The 22,592-nt window shown below is 48.9% G+C and overlaps 1 protein-coding gene across 1 annotated transcript in view; it reads right to left on the reverse strand.

Annotated features, from left to right (window-relative positions):
* RNF220 (ring finger protein 220) overlaps nt 1-22,592 on the reverse strand; it is a 231,236-nt gene that overhangs the window by 47,405 nt on the left and 161,239 nt on the right. The window contains exons 5-8 of the mRNA XM_018573743.1: nt 20,044-20,139; nt 13,448-13,490; nt 4,644-4,765; nt 4,114-4,243 (exon numbers count right to left, since the gene is read on the reverse strand). Of these exons, the coding sequence (XP_018429245.1) occupies nt 4,114-4,243; nt 4,644-4,765; nt 13,448-13,490; nt 20,044-20,139 (391 nt within the window). The remainder of the gene's footprint in view (nt 1-4,113; nt 4,244-4,643; nt 4,766-13,447; nt 13,491-20,043; nt 20,140-22,592) is intronic.

A 22,592-nucleotide genomic window follows, 5' to 3' on the forward strand; every position in this document is an offset into this window, starting at 1 on the left:
CCCCCCCCCCCCCCCATGCATTTTTTTTTCTTTTATTAATGTGTGAGCATTTACTGATTATTAGCAAAAGGCAGACTGTGCCTTTAAACTTTAACTTTTGCCCTTCCAGCTTCCTATCCAGTTATATGCAGATCCTCCTAGTTCGGGGAACGCGCCGGACCAGGGGCACACGCCTGTCCAGGGACCGGGGGCGCACACCTGCCCAGTGACGCGCACCTGCCCAGGGAACGGGGATGTTTACGTATAAATTGCATTTGATTCAATAGGTTGTAAAACTTGCTCCTCTTATTAATTCTCCAGTATCTCCCATCTTGGAGCCTACTGCTCCTCCGGGACAAACTTTCCTGTCCTCAAAGTGAAATTTGTAAGTAGATTTTCCAAATGGAAAGCAATTTCATGATCCACTTTCCTTGCCCTAAATTGCCATCTTGCCAGCAGCGAGGCTGAAAGGTGATTGACTGACGCAACCTGGATGCAGCGAGCAGACTTGAGAGAATCTGGGCGGCTGGCATCTGACGGCGGAAGGCAGATTGGGTTTGACGTGAACTTCTCTGCAAAGAAAGCAACCTGAGGTGGATTTCTAGTGTCATGGAAGATTAGACCGGCTGTCCTTTTACTGGTATAACCTGGAACAATTCTGTAAAAATGGTGCACAAAGGTTATAGGGACTTGAAATTTGCTGACATAGAAGGTATACCAACACCCGGCCAGGTATTGTATATATCCCCGCCTGAAACACTTCCACATAGCAGCAAATTAGGAGGCACACTGGCACCCCCATCTGTAGGACATATCCAGGGGTGCCGCAGAGGGTGCTCTACACTTGCTCACATTCCTTATCTCACCTACAATCCAACCGGACAGTTTCCTCAAGCTGGCGTTATCACTCCCTCTAACCACTCTTGGCAGGCAATCTAATTTTCCCTGAAAAGGTCACCGCCATTTTAACTGCCTTTCAATCACATTAAGCACGCTGCTGCCTGTGCTTAGAGGCATGTGCCTTTACTGCTCCTGGCTGAGGTGCGATCAATAGACTGACATACTGCTCACTTCGCGCTCATGTCTCCTCCACGCCAAGACGCATCCGACAACTTCCAAATACTATTTATTACGTTTGCCCCATCGCTGGACACGCACGGCAAAAAAAAAAAAAAAGAAGTGACATTACAAGAGTGTATATGGGATTGAGTGTATACCATTGCAACTCGGCTCCTCAAAGTTTGGCTGTCTGCAGATAAGATGGGAACAGATGACCAGAACCAATACAGACTGCTTTCATCTTCCACAGGCATTGTAAACGTCTATAGAACATTTTGAAATCTTTGTGTGTATCTCCATGTTAGCTAAAAACTAAACCCATAGTGCATAGTAAACAACAACTACCATGCAAGCAAATAAAAAGAAAGCATTGCTAGATATTGCACGTTCCAGTCTAAACTATATTTTCTTTGGTTCCCTTTAGTCATAATCTGCTATATGATCCTTTTCCCTAAACATGAGGCATAATTTAAAGAGACTTGCATTTTAGGGTCCATTTCATGTCCCTTTAACCTCCACCCCGAGTATACTCTACTTGTCTGTGCTCCACTACCTCAGAGATGCCAAAATACCCACTGCTTGCAGCTATGGGGACAGCATGTGACCTTCTCCCACAATGCACAGCTCAGACCAATCAAGGACGACTATAATACATTCCGGTCTCAGCCCCAAAATCAGTGGAGGGGTGAGCACGTAGTAAACATCACTCATTTTTAAAGCAGCAGTATGGCTGTGGTGAAGCCATGATGATGCTCTTTAAATGTATGGATGTTCTCCTTGTGCTTGTGTGAGTTTCCTCCAACACTCCAAAGATATGCTGGTAGGTTAATGGACTCCTGTATGTATGCGAGATAGGGACCTTAGATTGTAAGCTTCCTCAGGGCAGGGGCTGATGCGATTGTGCACTATGTAAAGTGCTGAGTATATTGACAGCGCTATATAAATACCTGTAATAAATAAAATAAATGGATCTTCATAAAACATTAAAATAAAAGTGCATTTATTAAATGCATTGCAGAGCATTGCAACCATGATCAATGTTCAGGCTCCTGCAAAGTCTTCCCCAGGACCAGACCTCTATGGAGGTACAGACCTGGCTGGAAGAAGTACTGAACTATGGCAGTGACAGAGGAGGGATTGCCAGCATGTTCTCTGCTGTGGTGTCAGATGGGGCTTGTAGTCAATGTGTAAACAATTCTTGGCCCAGATGATGCGGTGGAGCCATGTTCAGCCAGGTAGAAGTACCTTGTGATTCAGGTATGGTGTGTGTGTCACCAGAATGCCCTGAATATGGTGTAACAAGACACATGGAAGGTAGACTCTGCCTAAAACTGGTGGCTGTGGGAGAATTACATACAAGGCCGAAGCTGGGAAAACAAAATGGCATCCTTCTGGGGGAAAGAAAGCAGATGATACTCCAGCACTGTGCATGCAACTGGCAAAGGGTTAAAGAGCCGATCCCAAGTCATTACCCCACTTATCACCATCAGGCTTTGTTTACAAGCAGAAGCAATCAGCGGCGGGCGTCTGTCTGTGCGCTCAATGTGCGGATCTCGGCTCTATGTTGTCTCCTTTTATGTGTGGTAAGCCGTTTAAGGGATGACAACGCTTTCCCTCTGAGCACAGATAACACTATTGGTTTTAGATTCACTTTACAGATTTTTCTCCACAAAGGCGGCACCACTTCAATGAGAGCAGTACACGGGATTCAGATAGATCTGCCAAGACGCATTCAGCAACTCATCAGGAACACTGAATGTCATCAACAGTTCTCTGATACAAAAAACACCTTAAAGCTGAACAGAACCTTTTCTTGTAATGGTCTGCGACGTCATGACTGACTAAGTAGCCATAGCTATGCCCAGGAGGAGGTATTCGCGAAATGCTGACCTCTGCTCCTGTCACTGGAGAGGGCAGCTGGAACAAACTACAATTCCTATCATGCAATGGGTGCGACAGACCAGGAGTCCCCTGGCCTGTCCATCAAATGCCTCCATGTTAGTGGGCGGGACTGAGATGTCCATCCACTATCGCTGCACTGTATAGGCTGGTAAGAATTTCCAATAGCTGTAATGGGAAGAGTGAAGCAGCAGCAAATCAAGAACAGCAACCAAAAATGTAGGTGGGCTTCTTTCATAGGGATGGCCTTCTTTGCAAATGACCCTGTGGAGAGAGGGTGATATAGTGCTCATTGGAAAGTCCTGGACTAGGAACCAGTGTGGTCACATGTCTCTTCATACCTGGAAATGACTCCCAGCAGCCAAGAAAAGGAGAGGATATACTTCAGGGTGAGGAATCTTACATCTGAACTCCAGCCCTTCCCATTTGTACCGGCTACTCTCCTGATTTCACTGCACACTCTGAGTGTCTCACAATGTGCATAAGAAGCTTCAGCAAGTCCGATAGAGCTCCGCCTCATTTCCTGGCTGGAGAGCAGCCAGCATCATATAACTCCTTTTTAGCTTGACTGTCCCTGGCCCCGCCCTTTTCATTCATTGGATTTCAGTTCTTTCAATCATGTAGGCTCAGCATCAATCCCAAGAGCCCATCCACTGCTTGCATTAGGACTGAGGGCTCTTGAGAGGTACTGAGGCAAGGTGCTGTGGATTATGGCTGGCCCCTCCCACCAGCCATAATCCACCTGTTTTGCATAAAGAAGCCCAGAGACCCTGTGATGACATCACTTGGACTAAAATAAAGTATGTAATAAAAAGGCAAAGGTTTAGAATGTTGAGGAGGAGGAGGAACCAGGAAAGCCTAAAATATTAGCAGATTAAAATCTGTTCCTTTGCCCAGCATGAGCAATACACAGGCTTGCTTTAAAATCCACTCTTGGGACACATCAGACAACATACCGCAGTAAGAAGCTAAGAACATAGAAGATGAAGCAAATATAACATTGCTGCATGCTCAGGTGAAGGTTCCTGGCCTCCAAGCTACTGGTAGCTCCAGCAGAAAAGGAAGTCACAAGGACACAATACGACAGCAAAAAGACGGTACAAAATGATCAGGACAGAGGAGCATTCTGAAGGCTTGCTAGTCTATACCGGCAATGACGTGCAGGATGGTACTTACCGCGGAATCCGCCTTCCAACAGGGTTGTGGCTCGAATCCTCTTCTGTCCGCACCATTCATACTCTTCAAACCGATGACCGTTCTCATTTTCAATGTCTACAGAGTCATCTTCATTCATGCTGGACTCTCTCTACAATGAGGCAGAAATGGCAGTGTAAGTACTAGGGCTGTACAGGCCAACAGCTAGAGAATTATATTCCAATATATATTATAGATAGTCATCAGTAAAGAACAGCTTGACCTAAGACCAACAGAGGAGTTAAACACACGCTAGAGATGTCAGTAACAGGATAGCAGGAGCAGAGGAGTGCAGCAGAGCTGACAGTCTACAAGGGGCCCAGTGTTAGGCAGCAGAGCTGACAGTCTACAAGGGGCCCAGTGTTAGGCAGCAGAGCTGACAGTCTACAAGGGGCCCAGTGTTAGGCAGCAGAGCTGACAGTCTACAAGGGGCCCAGTGTTAGGCAGCAGAGGTGAGACAGGGAAGTGAGAGAAGACAGCGGGTGGCCAGAATCACCTCCCGGTTCCTCTACCTTAGCCAGACACAGTTCCACATGTCTACTCATCTCCTCCTCCGATCCAGACAACGGCCGACTGCAGAGTGGACATACCTGTCCCTCATCTTGCTTTCGCCGTTTCATCTTCCCAATCCGGGCTGGTGGATGCAAAAAGGGGGGAAAAAAAAGAAAAACACGTTAGCACTCGTCTTATAACAAACGGTCTCAATTTCACAAACTGATATCTAACCAGAGGAGCACACGGTGCCAATTCTCAGGGACCGAACACAAGCCAGGATTTCACCACAGACAGAATAAGTTCCTTTAGTGAACCTTACCACCCAAAATAGAGATAAAAACATTCTTATATCTGGAGGACTGCATAAAAGACAAATTCGTGCTTTCTAGAGCAGTCACCTGCCGTAGACATTCTGAGGAGCTTCCACCATCCCTGCTGGACTTTTTATTTTATCACTAGTTGCCCCCATTAGAATGCCCCCTTACGTTGTTTGTCCCCACACACCTTATTTTCCTACTTTATTAGTACGTCTGTTCACTTTAAAGCGGACCTTTACCCTTATCTTTAAAATAACAACAAACACACCTTTAGAAATGTTTTGTGATGACAATCTACAAACACATACTTCTAGATAATTGCCGGCTTTGTATTCTTTGCATTCCTTACTTCTCTTCTCCAGTGGCCATGTTTACTAAGAGCAGATTACTAGCTTACTTCCTAGAACTCTGGCACATGTGACTAGACATGTGACCCTGCGCATCATCTCAGGGGAGGAAAATGCCTTTCCCTGAGATCTCCTGAGATTACAGATCGAGATTTCCCAGCAATGCTCTGCTGATGACAAGGCAATCCCAGGATGCATTGCTTTGCCAAACTGAAGTCATTTGCCCTTTCAAAGCAGGAAGTGAACGCTCTGCAAGTGTAAGTATTTCACAATCACCCGACATGTCTGTGTTATTATCAATCATCATACAGAGGGATGCATTGGTAGAATTAGATTTTCGAGTGCACAGATCCGCTTTAACTGTAAATTGTCACTTTCCGAGTTCAGTTTCAGGGAACAAAACCAGAACTCACCACCTGACCTAGAACAGAAATCTCAGTTTTGGGCAAAATGACCCTCTAATCACATCTTTGTTATAGAACGATGAAAGATAACCCGTTCCCCTTCACTAAAACCCGGAGTCCCTCATGACCAGGTCTTCAGAAAGGAAATCTCAAGAGGGAAAAGTTCTTCGAGCCGGCAAGATTTGTCCAACCTCTTGGAAAAGTCACTTTTCACATCCAATCAAAAGAAAAAAACGAGAACATGTTCCCTGGGGCCCGGGGTGACCGCACAGCCATCCTGCAAGGGGAATTGCTTAAAAGAACAGGCAAGTGAGACCGAGCTATGACTAATTAATAACGATGGGCCCGATCATTTCTAATTAGCTCACTAATCCCTCAGTCTTGATCTACTGTCGTCAGATGGGCCCGCGTTTCCCACCTTCCCCAACTAATCAAAAGTGAAGAAACGCGGAATGGTGATAGTGCTGCTCAGGAAAAGATAATGCAATTCAGCCGCGGCAAAGAAAAGTGGCAGCGGGGAAGAAGAAAAAGTCTACTTAATATGATCTTTTGTTATTATTCAAACCTTATGCCTGCAGGTGAAAAGCTGAGCGCTCATAATGTGAACATTACGTTAAAAAAGGTCTTAACATCATTAAGCTCTGAACTTCAGGTGTTACAGAGGCTCCCTGTCTTTACTACAAGCCGAGAGAGGCAATTAGAACACGGACAGAAAGGTCAAGAGATTTTATCGTGGTGGCAGCTATGGATTATCCAATGCAATAAAACACATGTTTTCTACACAGAGGACAGCAAATCCAGGAAGCAGAAGACAGACAAGCACATGTGTAAAACTGCTGCTGCAAGCTTATTACATGAAAAGGGCACCGGGAACCACTGACACCGAAAATTAATAAATATACCAGGAGAGGGTCTGTTCAGGAGAGGAGACTTCATGGAAACAAATGCCAGAACGACGGGCCGAATACCGGGAACCAGGTAACCCAAATAGGGTTACAGGCGGCATCTCGTCTGCAGACCCTCTGGCCCCCGGCTTCTTATAGTATGTAAACCAGGGGTAGCAAACCTCCGGCCCTCCAGCTGTGGTAGAACTACAAATCCCATGAGGCATTGCAAGATTCTCACAGCCACAGACATGACTCCCGGAGAGAGATGCGTCAGAGGCAGATGTCGTCGGCACCAGCTAGTCCTGCACGCTCCTCCCTGGTGAGACCCCCACAGAGCCCTGGTGAGACCCCCACAGAGCCCTGGTGAGACCCCCACAGAGCCCTGGTAAGACCCCCACAGAGCCCTGGTAAGACCCCCACAGAGCCCTGGTAAGACCCCCACAGAGCCCTGGTAGGACCCCCACAGAGCCCTGGTAAGACCCCCACAGAGCCCTGGTAGAGCCCAGGGCTCTGTGGGGTCTCGCCAGGGTCCTTACCAGAGCTCTGTGGGGTCTAACCAGGCTGGTGAGACCCCACGTACCCCTGGTGAGACCCTACAGAGCATCAACAAAGTATATTGCCCCAATGTGCGCATTTTGAAGACACCTCGTCCCCTATATGGAAATACACATCAAGAGATTTTTTGGGGTTTTAATGAGGCGTCATAATCACAGCAGAAATAAAATTAAATAAAGCTAAAAGTAGTTGGATCTGTATGTGCGTTATAATTAATTGAAATTAATCGATTAAAAAAAAAAAAAAATCGATTAATCGAACACGAAAATTGTAATCAGTACCAGCCCTAGTCTCTATGATTAAGCTTCCACGGCTCCACGTTGGAATTTCAGAACTGTATTTAGATGTTTACTTGGAGATGCCAATTCATTTGTACAAAGCAGACTATGAGTAAGCGAACATTTTACATTTCTCCTTTTTAATAAGCTAAAACTATAAGAAAACCACAAGACATTAAAATCTGAGCACTGGAATAAAAACAAAGCGTATAGTTTTATATGAAGTACCCTAGACCACCCTCCCATTCCCCCATCATAGAAAGAAACATGTTCTCACAGACGCAGCTGGTTCTGTGTATGGGTCACCATCTCCCATCAATATTGAGCCCTCTCTGCCATGGCTGACATGCTACGGCGCCTCTATGGGAGATGCTGGAGCATGCACAGGACAGCAGGAGAGAAGTGCTGCTTAGGAGGGACTCTGCATCTCTCAGGTCTGCAGGAAGATGGAACAAGGGAAGGGTGTGCTACGAAGCTTTGTGTAACACATGCTTATATTTTAAAGGGCAAACCAATGAGCATCTTTATTCCTTTCCAAATACAGTTTGTGTGCATCAGGAAGGTAGTAATTCATCCCCATAGAGGCTCCGGGCACAACTAGTCAACTAGTTTCCGATATCAGAAAACACACTTTGCGCGCTCCAGCTGTTATGTCATATTATAATTCCCACCGTACACTCCTAGTCTGGAGTTGTAGTTCCTCCACAGCTGCAGTGCCTAAGGGCACTAAGCCAGCTCCAACAAGAACGTTTTAGGACTGCTGGAGAGCGGTTATTGTGCCTCATTAAATGTGTAAGGGTTAGCAGACATTCACAGTCACGCAGCTGCAGATTAGCCAGTGCCTGGCCAGCCAGAGAACTGCAGAAGGCAGAAAGAAGTTGTAAAGAGGCTTTCCACTAAACCTGCCAGCGTGCCGTCCATCTGCTGACTGGTGAGGCCCCCCCCCTCCCCCCCACTCCAATCTCTGTCATTAGTGTAGCACTGTTAGGGCCCGTGTCAGTAGCATCAGTGTGTGATGCGTCTGGGATCATTAGGAATTCACCGACAGGTAGATTTAACCTGCTGCCGACCTTGTGTGGGCATACAAAGCCCTTCTAATAGCTGTCCATACAACCCTTAGGCCCCGTTCACACTGAGCGATTTATCGCGCAATTTTTGCAGCGATATCGCTCTATGTAGCTTCTCCAATCCATTTCAATGGAGCTGTTCACATCTCGTCGCTCAATATCGCTTGTAGCTCGTCGCTGGTAGCTTGTCGCTCCTACATGACCCTTTTTTCGAGCGATTTTGCTCCTGATTGCATACAGCCCAATAGCGACAAGTCGCTCAATATCGCGCTATTTTCATGTCGCTCAGTGTGAATGGGGCCTTAGAGAAGCCGCTGTATTCTATTCTACGCAGTCAGGACATTGCTTTCCATTGACAGGCCAAAGATTTCTAAAGTCAGCTGTGTTGCACCATAGAAAGTCAAACAGCCATAACGGGTGCCGATACCACAGCTGCTGGGTACGGGGTCCAGATATGGAGACCCGTAACAATTAGAAGGGGTAAATGGGGGAGGGGATGCAGGTAAACCTCTAACATCTTCCACCTGCTCAGATTTATAGGAGAAGAAAAGGGGCATCTATAGTGTAGCTCTATAATACCATGCAGCCGGGACATGCAGTTCTGGGCTCTAGTTGGGTGTTTTTTTCTCTCTCTACATTTAGCCCTGTTTCGGGCAAGCAGGGCTAAATGTACAGCGGGAAAGCCGATGCTTGTTTCAGTGCAAGTGATCCGGGTGGCTGTACAGCCTCCCAGATCACTTATATAGCAGCCTCTTTGTCTGTCCACCCCCTGCCTCCATTGTCCTTCCTCCCCCTCTAAAGGTCCACCCCCTACGGTTTTTGGGATCCACCGCTTTTCTGGGGGACCCACGTAATGATTTCAGGATGGAGAGCGGGGAGCAGCCCGGACAACGTCTGTTCTACGATTTGCTGTGATCAGTGAGACAGGAGAGCTGTACTCGCAGCCTTCCTGTGTCGGCTGTCACATGGGGGTCTGTACAGAAGATCGAGTGCAATGCTGAGCTCCATCTTCTGTATTGGAGGTGACAGGTTCCATAAATAGAGCCAGTCACCTCCAAATGCTATCATATATGGGCTTGTTAGCTTCTGTGTGATAGCAATAAAGTTAAGTGAATTTTTTTTTTTATAAAAAACTATCTAGAAATAAAAAAGGTGATTACAAAGTAAATAATAAAATGTAAAGAAATACATAAATAAATAAAACACACAAAATGTCAGGGTGTTCAACCACCGAGGTCCCCACAGGTCAGGTGCAAGACTTTGCCCAATCATGACTTACCTGTCAGATGACAGGCAAATGTAAACAGTTGGGTGGAGCTAGCTAGCTGTCACAGCTAGCTCCGCCCAATTGTTTATATTTTGCCGGCATCTGTCAGATTGCCATTCTGCGGCAGGAGTTCGTCGTGAGCGGACGGGTCGGCGGGCTTTTTAAATATTGCTTTTTCTTGTTTTATTTTGTCGAGTTGTTGTCGTCGTCGTGGACAACGCTGGACGTCGTGATTGACCCTGGATTAGGTCGGTGGATCCATTTTTTTTTTTTTTTTTTTTATAGAAGACTTTTAAAAAACCTGTCTTGTTTTTTTCAAATAAAGGATTTTTTTCAAAAGTCTGGCCTCTGGCCTCTTTTAAAAAAATTTGATTTAGCCCTTTAGTGAATGGGTAGATGTACAAGTACCACTTACTCATTCACAAGGAGGGGGGGCACATCTGGGTACCCCCCCTGCCCGCACCCCCACAACCAACACCCAAGGGCTTGTGGGGAAGAGGCCCTTGGCCCCATCGGCACGAGGACAAGTGGCTTTTTCAGGGGCGACCCTGGAAAAGCACCCTCCCAGTGCCGAGGGCACTGTGTATCGGGGCACCCTCCCAGAGGGCACTGTGTATCCCCTCCCCCCCGTTTCCTGCACTGCCAGGCCTGTGCTCTGATCAAGAGTCTGGTTGGGAATTTTAGGGGGGGACCCCACGTCTTTCCCCCCCATTTTTCGGGGTGGGGTTCCTTCTTTAAATTCCTAACTGACGTTAAGGGCCTGCTATGACTTTGAGGGGGAACCCCACACACTTTTTTTTTATTGTAACTTGGGGTCCCTCCTAAAACTACTACCAGACCTAAAGGTTCTGGTATTGTTTGGGAAGGGGAACCCCACCGTTTCTTTTTAAAAGTCCTTTTTTTATCCACCATTGATTCCCGTCCCCCAGGGCAGCACCCGGACCCCCATACATGTCCCCCAGGGCCGCACCCGGATCCCCATACATGTCCCCCCGGGCAGCACCCGGACCCCCATACATGTCCCCCCGGGCAGCACCCGGACCCCCATACATGTCCCCCCGGGCAGCACCCGGACCCCCATACATGTCCCCCCGGGCAGCACCCGGACCCCCATACATGTCCCCCCGGGCAGCACCCGGACCCCCATACATGTCCCCCCGGGCAGCACCCGGACCCCCATACATGTCCCCCCGGGCAGCACCCGGACCCCCATACATGTCCCCCCGGGCAGCACCCGGACCCCCATACATGTCCCCCCGGGCAGCACCCGGACCCCCATACATGTCCCCCCGGGCAGCACCCGGACCCCCATACATGTCCCCCCGGGCAGCACCCGGACCCCCATACATGTCCCCCCGGGCAGCACCCGGACCCCCATACATGTCCCCCCGGGCAGCACCCGGACCCCCATACATGTCCCCCCGGGCAGCACCCGGACCCCCATACATGTCCCCCCGGGCAGCACCCGGACCCCCATACATGTCCCCCCGGGCAGCACCCGGACCCCCATACATGTCCCCCCGGGCAGCACCCGGACCCCCATACATGTCCCCCCGGGCAGCACCCGGACCCCCATACATGTCCCCCCGGGCAGCACCCGGACCCCCATACATGTCCCCCCGGGCAGCACCCGGACCCCCATACATGTCCCCCCGGGCAGCACCCGGACCCCCATACATGTCCCCCCGGGCAGCACCCGGACCCCCATACATGTCCCCCCGGGCAGCACCCGGACCCCCATACATGTCCCCCCGGGCAGCACCCGGACCCCCATACATGTCCCCCCGGGCAGCACCCGGACCCCCATACATGTCCCCCCGGGCAGCACCCGGACCCCCATACATGTCCCCCCGGGCAGCACCCGGACCCCCATACATGTCCCCCCGGGCAGCACCCGGACCCCCATACATGTCCCCCCGGGCAGCACCCGGACCCCCATACATGTCCCCCCGGGCAGCACCCGGACCCCCATACATGTCCCCCCGGGCAGCACCCGGACCCCCATACATGTCCCCCCGGGCAGCACCCGGACCCCCATACATGTCCCCCCGGGCAGCACCCGGACCCCCATACATGTCCCCCCGGGCAGCACCCGGACCCCCATACATGTCCCCCCGGGCAGCACCCGGACCCCCATACATGTCCCCCCGGGCAGCACCCGGACCCCCATACATGTCCCCCAGGGCAGTACCCGGATCCCCATACACCTTTTATGGCCACTAACTTGCATAGAAGCCTTCAGAATGGGGACATTGGATTTTCTGACTTCTGGCCGCATAGACTTTCATTGAGTTTGAACTTTTTCCATCTTCTAAAGGTCGAATTGGAATACAGGAGGGTGTTGGGCCCGTCACTACCGCGAATATAAAGCAAATTCAAAGCGGCATTTTCCCCGACCTGATTGGATAATGGAAGAAAATAACAAACGTTCTCCCACCCGCAGCAGTACCATAGAGTGAATGTGATATATCGGCACTGCGGTGTAGCGTAGTACACACAATCAGGAGGTGGATGAAACCATACAGCGACAATGTATACATAACTCGCTGCGCCTGATACTATTGTATACAAACTGACCGCCACTATAATGGTCACACTTCCTGAGCGCGGCGCAGGACGGAGAATATATAACCCTAAACGTCCCCTCCGCTCATCCATTGACCTCCTGCTTTCCAGCTCCCTTGTCCACTCCTCCCATACTCGCCTCCAGGACTTCTCTAGAGTCTCTCCCATCCTCTGGAACTCTTTACCCCAACCTGTCCGTCTATCTCCCTCCTTGACTGCCTTTAGGCGTTATCATGTGCAGAAATTTGCTGGAAAATATAAAAACACGGCAATTTGTTCCAGGCGGGATACACAATATCGCGCACAGTGAGCGGCTCTGGCTTGTGTACAGTCTACACAGTGTTATTGGCACCGGGCTGAGTGAACACGGAATGATACATATGACACAATTCTCTGCATTACAACCCCATGTAACAATATAACACTTTATACAGATTCCGCTGTATTAGGACAGGGTTGCCTAGGGAGACCACAGGCCGGGTCCTGTCATATGATAGGTTGCCTAGGGAGACCACAGGCCGGGTCCTGTCATATGATAGGTTGCCCCGGGAGACCTCATGCCGGGTCCTGTCATATGATAGGTTGCCCCGGGAGACCTCAGGCCGGGTCCTGCCATTTGATAGGTTGCCCAGGGAGACCTCAGGCCGGGTCCTGCCATAGGTTGCCCTGGGAGACCTCAGGCCGGATCCTGCCATTTGATAGGTTGCCCTGGGAGACCTCAGGCCGGGTCCTGTCATAGGTTGCCCTGGGAGACCTCAGGCCATGCCATATAATAGGTTGCCCTGGGAGACCTCAGGCCAGGCCCTGTCATTTGATAGGTTGCCCTGGGAGACATCAGGCCGGGTCCTGTCATAGGTTGCCCTGGGAGACCTCAGGCCGGATCCTGCCATTTGATAGGTTGCCCTGGGAGACCTCAGGCCGGGTCCTGCCATTTGATAGGTTGCCCTGGGAGACCTCAGGCCGGGTCCTGCCATATGATAGGTTGCCCTGGGAGACCTCAGGCCGGATCCTGCCATTTGATAGGTTGCCCTGGGAGACCTCAGGCCGGGTCCTGCCATTTGATAGGTTGCCCTGGGAGACCTCAGGCCTGGTCCTGCCATCTGATTGGTTGCCCTGTGTGATCTCCTTACTCACCATTCAGCCGGGTCTGTCGGTTGGCTCTCACCCTCAGGAAGGTCTGTGGAGGAAGAGCAGAGAGGGGTAAGCTCGGGCTCAGATTATGGACACATACAAGTACACAAGACATCCACTCCTCCCCTTTCCCCTACCGCACAGATGTAAACAAACCCACTTTCTCCTTGCCGTCACTCTGCATGGCCGCTCACGCATCGGCCTGTCATAGCCGGGCTGAGCGGGGCCTCACTGCCGCCGTCCCAGGCCCCGCGCGGATGGCGGTGGATTCTCCGACCTCTCCTCACAGCCAGGAACCGCTCGCCGCGGGCGCCATCTTTGCTGTGATCATGTGACTACCTCACGCTGGAATGAGGGCACGCCTACGTGACGACGCCGGCAGTGTGACCATGGCAACCAGAAGGCGGGAAATCAAGACTTTCACCAGAGACGAGAGAAGATTCCCGTGATATACAGAATGTAATGAGATCAATGTCCGCCCTGTGCTGATGATGCACCGTCTGCTATATACCTCACACGTCATATACTGCCTGCTATATACACCTCACACGTCATATACTGCCTGCTATATACACCTCACACGTCATATACTGCCTGCTATATACACCTCACACGTCATATACCGCCAGCTATATACCTCACTCGTCATATACCGCCTGCTATATACACCTCACACGTCATATACCATCTGCTATATACACCTCACACGTCATATACTGCCTGCTATATACCTCACTCGTCATATACTGCCTGCTATATACACCTCACATCATATATTGCCAGCTATATACCTCACACGTCATATACTGCCTGCTATATACACCTCACGTCATATATTGCCTGCTATATACCTCACGTCATATACTGCCTGCTATATACACATCACACGTCATATACTGCCTGCTATATACACATCACACGTCATCGTGTGTGATGGGGCCTTGCATTGAACAAGCTAGAATCGCGGCAAAATCCGCTCCAAAAAGGGTCCTGCTGTAGCGACGCACGACCCGCGACAGCGACGGACAGAGCCCCATTGGATTGCATTGTAGAGCGATATCGCGCGGTAAATAGCCGCGATATCGCGGGAATTACCGCGCAATAAATCGCTCAGTGTGAACGGGGCCTTAATGATAAGTCACACACCCGGTGTAAATGGTCATTTTTCCCGGAGTTTGGCTTTAAGTACAATAGGCTTTTTATTTATTTATTTCATATCCTGAGTGGATTCGGCGTTGGTGGACGATGACAATGACCCTCCGACATAGAACATAACAAAGTGGATTATCTGGAATTTCAGATGCTGGCAGCTCAATGAACACATGCTTGTGATTCCATTGCGCGTCCCTGCGTGTCCTTGCCGGATGTGTTAATAGAATTAAAACCTTTTCCAGATCTCATCCACACTGCGGCGCGTCTGTGTCATGGCCGCTCTTGTTTCTGAAACCTGCTTGTAATGCTTTTATGCGATTTTATGTTTGCAGTTCGGAAATAAACGACTCCATCATATTGGGATACAGCAGCAGTCCTGGATGTGCATCTGGCCGATGGGACCCCGTAGAAGCTAAGGAGAAGATGTTGGCGACAGAGCTCATGGAAGTCGGACCACTGGAGGGGAAGGTGAGTCTTGGATGCTTATAATAAACCACCAACATCGATTAAAGGAGAACTATGAGGGGGGGGGGAGTGCTTTTCACTCGCCTCATAGTTCTAGCCGACCTGTGGCAATGAGACTGTCACAGGTCGGCTCAGTAGATCGGGAGGTGAGCGAACAATCCTCCCGTTACCCAAAGGAAAACTATGGGGAAAAGACTTAACCCCATAGTTCTCCTTTAAGTGAATATAGTAAAACACATAAATATTAGTTTTCTTGCTTGTCCCTTAACCTCCCTGGCGGTATGATTTTTTTTTCTCTTTTTTTCGTTCTATTTGTTTTAGGTTTTTTTTTTGTTTTTTTTAACCCCTTCATGACTGAGGCCCTTTTTTCCATTTTTGCACCCATGTTATATTCCACATTTTAGGCCTGAAAAACTCCCGCCGGTTCTGCCCCCCTGCGACACGGACACTCGCAAGGGACAGAAGATGGACGCGGCTCGAGGGACAAGGTAAGAGACGCGCTGTGTATTCCCGAATGTGGCTCGGAGTTACCGCTTATGGTACAGAGAATTAAACCCGAGCCACACTCGTGAATACCGCCAAGGAGGTTAAGGGTTCATTCACACTACGGGTGAATGTGCATTTTGGAATTCAAGTAGATCTCATCGCACCACTCCTGACCGGATATACCCCAAGGTAATGGGTGGGTGCTGAAACCTCTGCAGATCAGTGTCACGTGGTAGAAAAGTCTCTCGCACTCCAATGAGAATTTCACTCAATGTTCTTTATTGACAAAGGAATTGTCACAATGTATAGCAACATTTCGGAACCATATAGGGCCCTTCTTCAGGCAGACAAAGTGTTTACAGGCAGTCCCCAGGTTACGAACAAGATAGGGACTGTAGGTTTGTTCTTAAAGGGCTATTAAACCCTCCGGTGTTTTTGCAGATATACAGGTGAAACTCGAATAATTAGAATATCGTGCAAAGTTCATTTATTTCACTAATGCAACTTAAAAGGTGAAACTAATATACGAGAGAGACTCATAACACGCGTGTGCGCGATCATGTCATCGCGCACGCGCGGCAGTATTCTGATACCTGTTGGCGGCCATCTAGGTGATGGACGCCGGCAGAGAGAGGAGGAGACAGCCACCCGGCGGGATAAGGTATGCCGCCGGGTCCCCTCCTCTCTCCTGATACTGTCGGGCGTTCGGTCCATGAACGAGCGCCAGACTTTTCAGAGGGGGGTGACACCAAAATGACTGCAAGTCATTTTGGTGTCACCCCTCCAATAGTGTCACCCGGGTGCGCACTGCACCCCCCTTGTGATGCCACTGTATAAGGCTAGCAAGCAGTAGATATATGCAAAAAGTGTTTAAAAAAAACACTTAAAAAGCGGTTTAAACTTACCCTGCCTTCCCCGCGCGCTCCCGTCCGAAAATGTGAAAATTCTCGGGTGGCCGAAAAGCATCTTGGGGTGGGCACATGCGCAGTTCACATTTTCGGCCGGGAGACGAGGAGAGACACAAGGTAAGTCTATGGACGGCGTGCACCCGCATGCAGACACCGTGATACAGGAAGTGCCAGCAAGGACAGAGAAGTCAGCGCTGGATCGGAGACCCGCAGCAGTGCTGGAGGGACAGATGAAAACGACAGGAAAGAAAAAGAAGATCGGATTAAGAGACATCATTTAAGGTAAGTGCTTTAATTAAAATTGGGGGGCGGGAAAAATATCTTTTAATGTCACTTTAAGTTGAATTTGTATGTAAGTTGGAACAGGTACAGTGCAACTCCAGCCACAATTTTTTTTTCTTTTTGGTTTGGATAGCATAGGGAAGGGTTAACCCCCTGCAATGTTTGTTTTGCTGTGTGTGCGCCCCCGTTCAGAAGATTTCACCTCACTTTCTGGAAACAAGGTTTGGTGATAAAGCTTCAGTGGAGATACCTTTTTCCCATGATCACTCTTACAGGAGTGAATTTCCCTTCCTTGGGGTAGATATCCTTTCACTTCCTGTTGTCTCAAAGACAGGAAGTGAGAATTAATCTTTCTAATGAGGATACAGACGGCAGTAAAAACCTCACAGTGACCCGGGAGAAGAGGCGGGCCACCCCTCGTCTGCACGTCTAACAAGAGCCAACTTCGTCTAATGTACGTACAGGACTACGAACCAGACCCAAAAAGGCGGGCACTCCTGGTCGGTATGAGCGCGGTAGCATTACAACTACCCCTGTTGTACAGTAATAGCCTCCGTTTGTAAATAGGAGTCGGATGTATGTAACTCGGGGACTGCCTGTATTTGTCTGAAGAAGGGACCTATACGGTTCCTATATGTTACTATACGAAGTGCCAATTCTTTTGTCAAAAAAGAACATTGAGTGAAACTCTCATTGGAGTGCGAGGGACTTTTTTACCACGTGAATGTTGATTTTGGAATCCCTGCGGCAGGAACGTACAAATTCCTGCGGCAGGAATCCCAATTATGCAGTTGAGAAGCGGCCGCTGTCACCCGTGCAAGTTAATGATCAGGTGACGGCAGCCGCGTCTGAGCAGTACTCCACATGTAATCATATGTGATATGATTGCATGACGTTAGGAATAGATCACTGTCAGTAGATGTGTCCAGGAACAGTGATCTATTACAAACCACATGCAGTTGTATCACATGCAATTACTTTGTGCGTACCGCCTACAGATGCAGCCGCTGTCACCTGATCATTAACTTGAACGGGTGACAGCGGCCGCTTGTAAACGGCATATTTGGGATTTCCAAAATGCACATAGTTTGGGGGGAGGCCTGCTTTAAGAGAACTGAATAATACTTTACAAGTGGCCCCACCTCCAGAAGGAAGGACAGTGTCAGCACCAATTCAGAGATGATTGGAGGATCTACAGCCGAGTGATACACAAATAAGATACATTGCTGTTCAGATTTGAGGGACTCGAAGGGATTTTTAAGATTTAACTCCGGGGTTTAGTGTCACTTTAATTTAGGCAACTCCGCACTTCCTATACATTTCCACTAAAGCAGCAGCAGCTTTGCTTTTATCTGTGACGGATGATTTTGTTCTCTTATGTGCCCAGCGCTTAAGAGTAAAATAATATTAAAAGAATTAAATAAAACAATGTAACCATTGGGCACGTATAGTTCGAAGACGTCCAGCAGCGGTATTTTTTTCTCCTGTGAATACAATCTTTGCATCTTTTTTGTCAAACACACAGAATTTTTGGGAGACGTATCCTTTCCCATTCTGTGTAAGGGATACAAATGTTTCCTACGCTCAGACGGTGACTATTCTATATTTAGTGGTTTGCAATTCCACACTTGTCAGCTCTGGAGAAGCGTAGATCCGCCAGGCTGTCTGTACTAATGGCTCTCAGACAGGGGGATGTCAGTCCCGTTGCAGTGACAGCGCTGTGTAGAAAAAGCCGCACTCTCTATAGGCTGGACCAGATCCATCCAGCGAGTGCCAGCTCTCACACTCCTATCACTGAACGCTCACAGTCACTCTCGCTGTGACAGCTTGACTCAGACATGGCAGAAATGAAAAGCTTTCACTGTTCTACAGAGGCACTTTGGAGATGAGCGCAGGATGTGCAAGGGTACTGCATGCAATTTGCTGCCACCTTGTATGAAGTCACACAGTTACAACATGGCTTTATTAAAGGAAGGGCCTATATCCTGTCACTGCGGGGTAATTATCAGTACAAGGGAATATTTGACTAACACGTTGTCCCTCCACATTCTGCATCCTAATATACTACAAGCTTAAAGTTGTTCGCTGGGCAGGTTTTTTTTTTTTAGTAGGAGAATGCCCCAGCATTACTTTGGGGCTTCCCCCTTCAAATGCTCCTGGCTCGATCTATATTTTCATAGTAATGTTGTTTTTGCTCTGCAGTACCCCTCATGTTTTGTTTAAATAAGTACTGAAGCACAACCGATTTGCTCCTTGTGCTACTTTATCCTCTCCCAGTCTGATTGCAAGGGGCTGACGCCGATTAAATGTAGGTACTTACCCTGCTTTCCAGGGCTGTCCCTACTCTATATGCTGCCTGAGGCCATAGAGTGGGAGTAAGTTGGGGTGCTGCTGAAAGCGGTGGTCAGGGAAGTGGGAATTGGATATGATGGGATGGGATGGGGGGCTGTGTTAGAGGAGAGCCACCATGCTGTCAGTTGCTCTTGGTCCAGTTGAGGTGCTGCAGATATTGGTCGCCCGAGAAGGGACTGGATATGGTGGGATGAGTGACTGTGTTAGAGCCATTGTGTCAGCGGATCTCTGTCTAGTTGGAGTGCTGCAGATTTCAGTTGCCCGGGAGGGGGCTGGATATGGTGGGATGGGGGGCTGTGTTAGAGGAGAGCCACCATGCTGTCAGTGGCTCTTTGTCCAGTTAGTGTGCTGCAGATAGCAGTCGTCGGGGAGGGGACTGGATATGGTGGGATGAGCAACTGTGTTAGAGGCATTGTGCTATCAGCAGATCTCTGTCCTGTGCTGCCCAGCTCACTGATGCCAGGTTGCCAGGAGCTTGTTGGGACACCATCCAGAGCATCCTGCTCAGCCCCCTGACAACGATGACTAATGATATCAGTGAGCTGGGCAGGAAGATGGACAGTGTCACAGCTCTTAGCAACCTGGGACACTGTGGACGCCCCCCCACACCTGCCACCCTACCAATGAGATGCCACCTGAGGCCACCTCCTCAGCATGCCTTAATATAGGGCCGGCCCTGCTGCATGCATTTAAAAATATAGGTAATGATGTATTACTGAACACTGAGCTGCAATTATGTATCCATTATATATCCCCGGAGTTCATCCTTAACTCGGATTCAGAATTCTGACCTTCAGTGAAATGTATGAACACCAATATACAGAAGAAGGTTGGAGACCAGTGCAGACCCCACTATCCCACTGTATTGAAGGACTCCACTGCTGCCGCTTAATAACTAGCCAATCACTTCATCCCGCTGCATTGCATCATTGTGCTACTTCAATAGCTGCGCACCTGGTATCTGTCCGAATGGTGAATGTCATCCGTGGAGTGCGGTGAAGCCGTCGGCGATTCCCCTTCCCGCTTGATAGAAGCCGATAACAGCATTGACTGCAGAGGGAGAGAAAAAAAAAAGAGAGAGAGAGAAATAAAAGGGGGGTGATGAAAATGTCAGACGAAATTGTCAGAAGCCAGAAATTTCCAAAGCTTTTATGTACTATTTTCGCGCGCGCCCTGCACGCGCTATTGTGCTATTTCGCCTTTTCCAAACACAAAGCTCGTTTGATCATTTGTCTGAGCAGAAACATTCTATGTAGCATCTCCCGGCTCGATGGGGCATCAGCCAGCCAAGTGATCTCTCGTGAAGAATACCCATAAAAAGGAATTGATCTTTAGTTTGAATGCCATTAACCAGTACAGAGCGGTGTAATTACAGGTCCCAGGCAGATTAAACTCTCCTCCTTGCCTTTTTCTCCGCCGTTTAACTACGGTTTCATCATAACTGCCAACCATGGGGGCAGAAGAGACCAGAAACAGGTTAGGATAAAATAAAATAAAAAAAATCAAATCCCGACAAAGAGATAGATAAAACATTCCCGGAGCAATATTGTTTGGTGAAAAATGGCCCGGGAGACAGTAAGTGAAACGTTATGTATTGGTTTTATTTTGAGAGCGGCCCTGGGAAGAACGCGAGGGCCCATTATTCCGGCATTCTTCCTGAGCGCCATGGAGATGACCTCTGGAAAAAAAAAACAGGGCTAAACTAATCCCGCGGATGTCAATCTCCGGGCCTCTTCTGCATGTGCCTGCAGTTCAAATTAATAAACTGTCTATTTCTAAATTGTGTGGAAACCACTTCAGTTCTAAATACCCGGCTAGCATGCTAAGTATGGCGAGGGCTCATGCCAAGTCACGCCAGCAAGGAGAGAAGGAGACCATGACCGCTCACCACTTACCGGGGGGCGGGGGGGACGCAGAAGTAAAGGGTGATCCTGAGGTGGGTAATGGACAACTTTAGGTGGTCAGTGCAAAGATAAAGCACAACCTCAGCAATGCAACTGTGATGAAACTACAAGTCCCACGAGGCACTGCAAGTCACTGGGAGCAGTGGTGTCACACGGGGGTTACAGCCTGCTCCCGGTGACACTAAAATGACTGGCAGCCATTTTGGTGTCCCCCTCTCTGAGAAGTCGGCAGTTGAGTTATTCCTGGGAAGGGGAACTGAGCTGTTGAGCCACTCCTGGGAGGGGGAGCTGAGCTGTTGAGTTACTGCTGGGAGGAGGAGCTAAGTTGTTTAGTTACTGCTGGGAGGAGGAGCTGAGCTGTTGAGTTACTGCTGGGAGGAGGAGCTAAGTTGTTTAGTTACTGCTGGGAGGAGGAGCTGAGCTGTTGAGTTACTGCTGGGAGGAGGAGGTAAGTTGTTTAGTTACTGCTGGGAGGAGGAGCTGAGCTGTTGAGTTACTGCTGGGAGGAGGAGGTAAGTTGTTTAGTTACTGCTGGGAGGAGGAGCTGAGCTGTTGAGTTACGGAAATGGCAAAGCTGAACCAGTACTTTGAGATGCCATCTGCCTGTGTGGTGTTACAAAGCTGTGCAAATAACAAGACTGGCCAAATAGAATTCAAAATCCTTTGTCAGGAAAAACAGTTCACATGTATGTCAGCCGTGTGTATGTTTGGAATCCTGATTTATGTGTGTGGATCACTTATTGACAACTGGCTCTTGTTGTACCTCTGGAGGATCGCAATGTACGCCTGACTGTTCAGTGCTAATAGCAGCTGGGGGGGGAAAAAAAAAATCTTTAATATCTGGCAGAAATGTGCGGCGCGGCGTCACGCGTTCCAATTCTTCAATGTACAATCGCAATGAATAACTGTTTTATCAGCGCACCTGGGCGCGACAGATTGCTAGAAAAAAGGTCACTCGCCTTTATAAAACAGGGGAAAAAAGCCGTAAATGTGTTTAAGGAAAAAAAAATCGGAGTCAGAGCCGGCATTAAATCACAACTTTCCCCTCTTCTCCCTCATTAAAAGTGGCCTTTCGTCAGGTAGAATCATCATTGTAAGCAATAAGATCTTTAAAGAAAATAATTCACGGCTTCCTCACCCTTTAATATCCGAGTCGCCATCGGCTAATTCTTCCCTTAATGGCGGCACGGCTATAAATCGTACCCATGCCGAGCGCTGCTCTCACCGTCTCAATCTAGCTTGGAAGCGGTGTGCGTGAATCTTCCGCCGGCATCCAATGATCGCTATGACAGCGAATGGTGCAATGGTCTGCAGCAACCAATCAGAAGTCAGCTTTCAGCTGCCTCAATAAACACACTAAAGGAAGAAGTGTAAAAAATAATAATTCTGCAGCTCATATCGGCCAGATCTGTAAACTGAGGAGTTCTTTCTTAAATATGACCTCCGTCCTCCCCTTCAGTCTTCTACCTGACCTCCGTCCTTCCCTTCAGTCTTCTATCTGACCTCCGTCCTTCCCTTCAGTCTTCTATCTGACCTCCGTCCTCCCCTTCAGTCTTCTACCTGACCTCTGTCCTCCCCTTCAGTCTTCTATCTGACCTC

Source organism: Nanorana parkeri, unplaced genomic scaffold (assembly GCF_000935625.1).
Source record: "Nanorana parkeri isolate BGI_ZX_2015 unplaced genomic scaffold, ASM93562v1 scaffold2513, whole genome shotgun sequence".
In the NCBI taxonomy this organism is placed as follows: Eukaryota; Metazoa; Chordata; class Amphibia; order Anura; family Dicroglossidae; genus Nanorana; species Nanorana parkeri.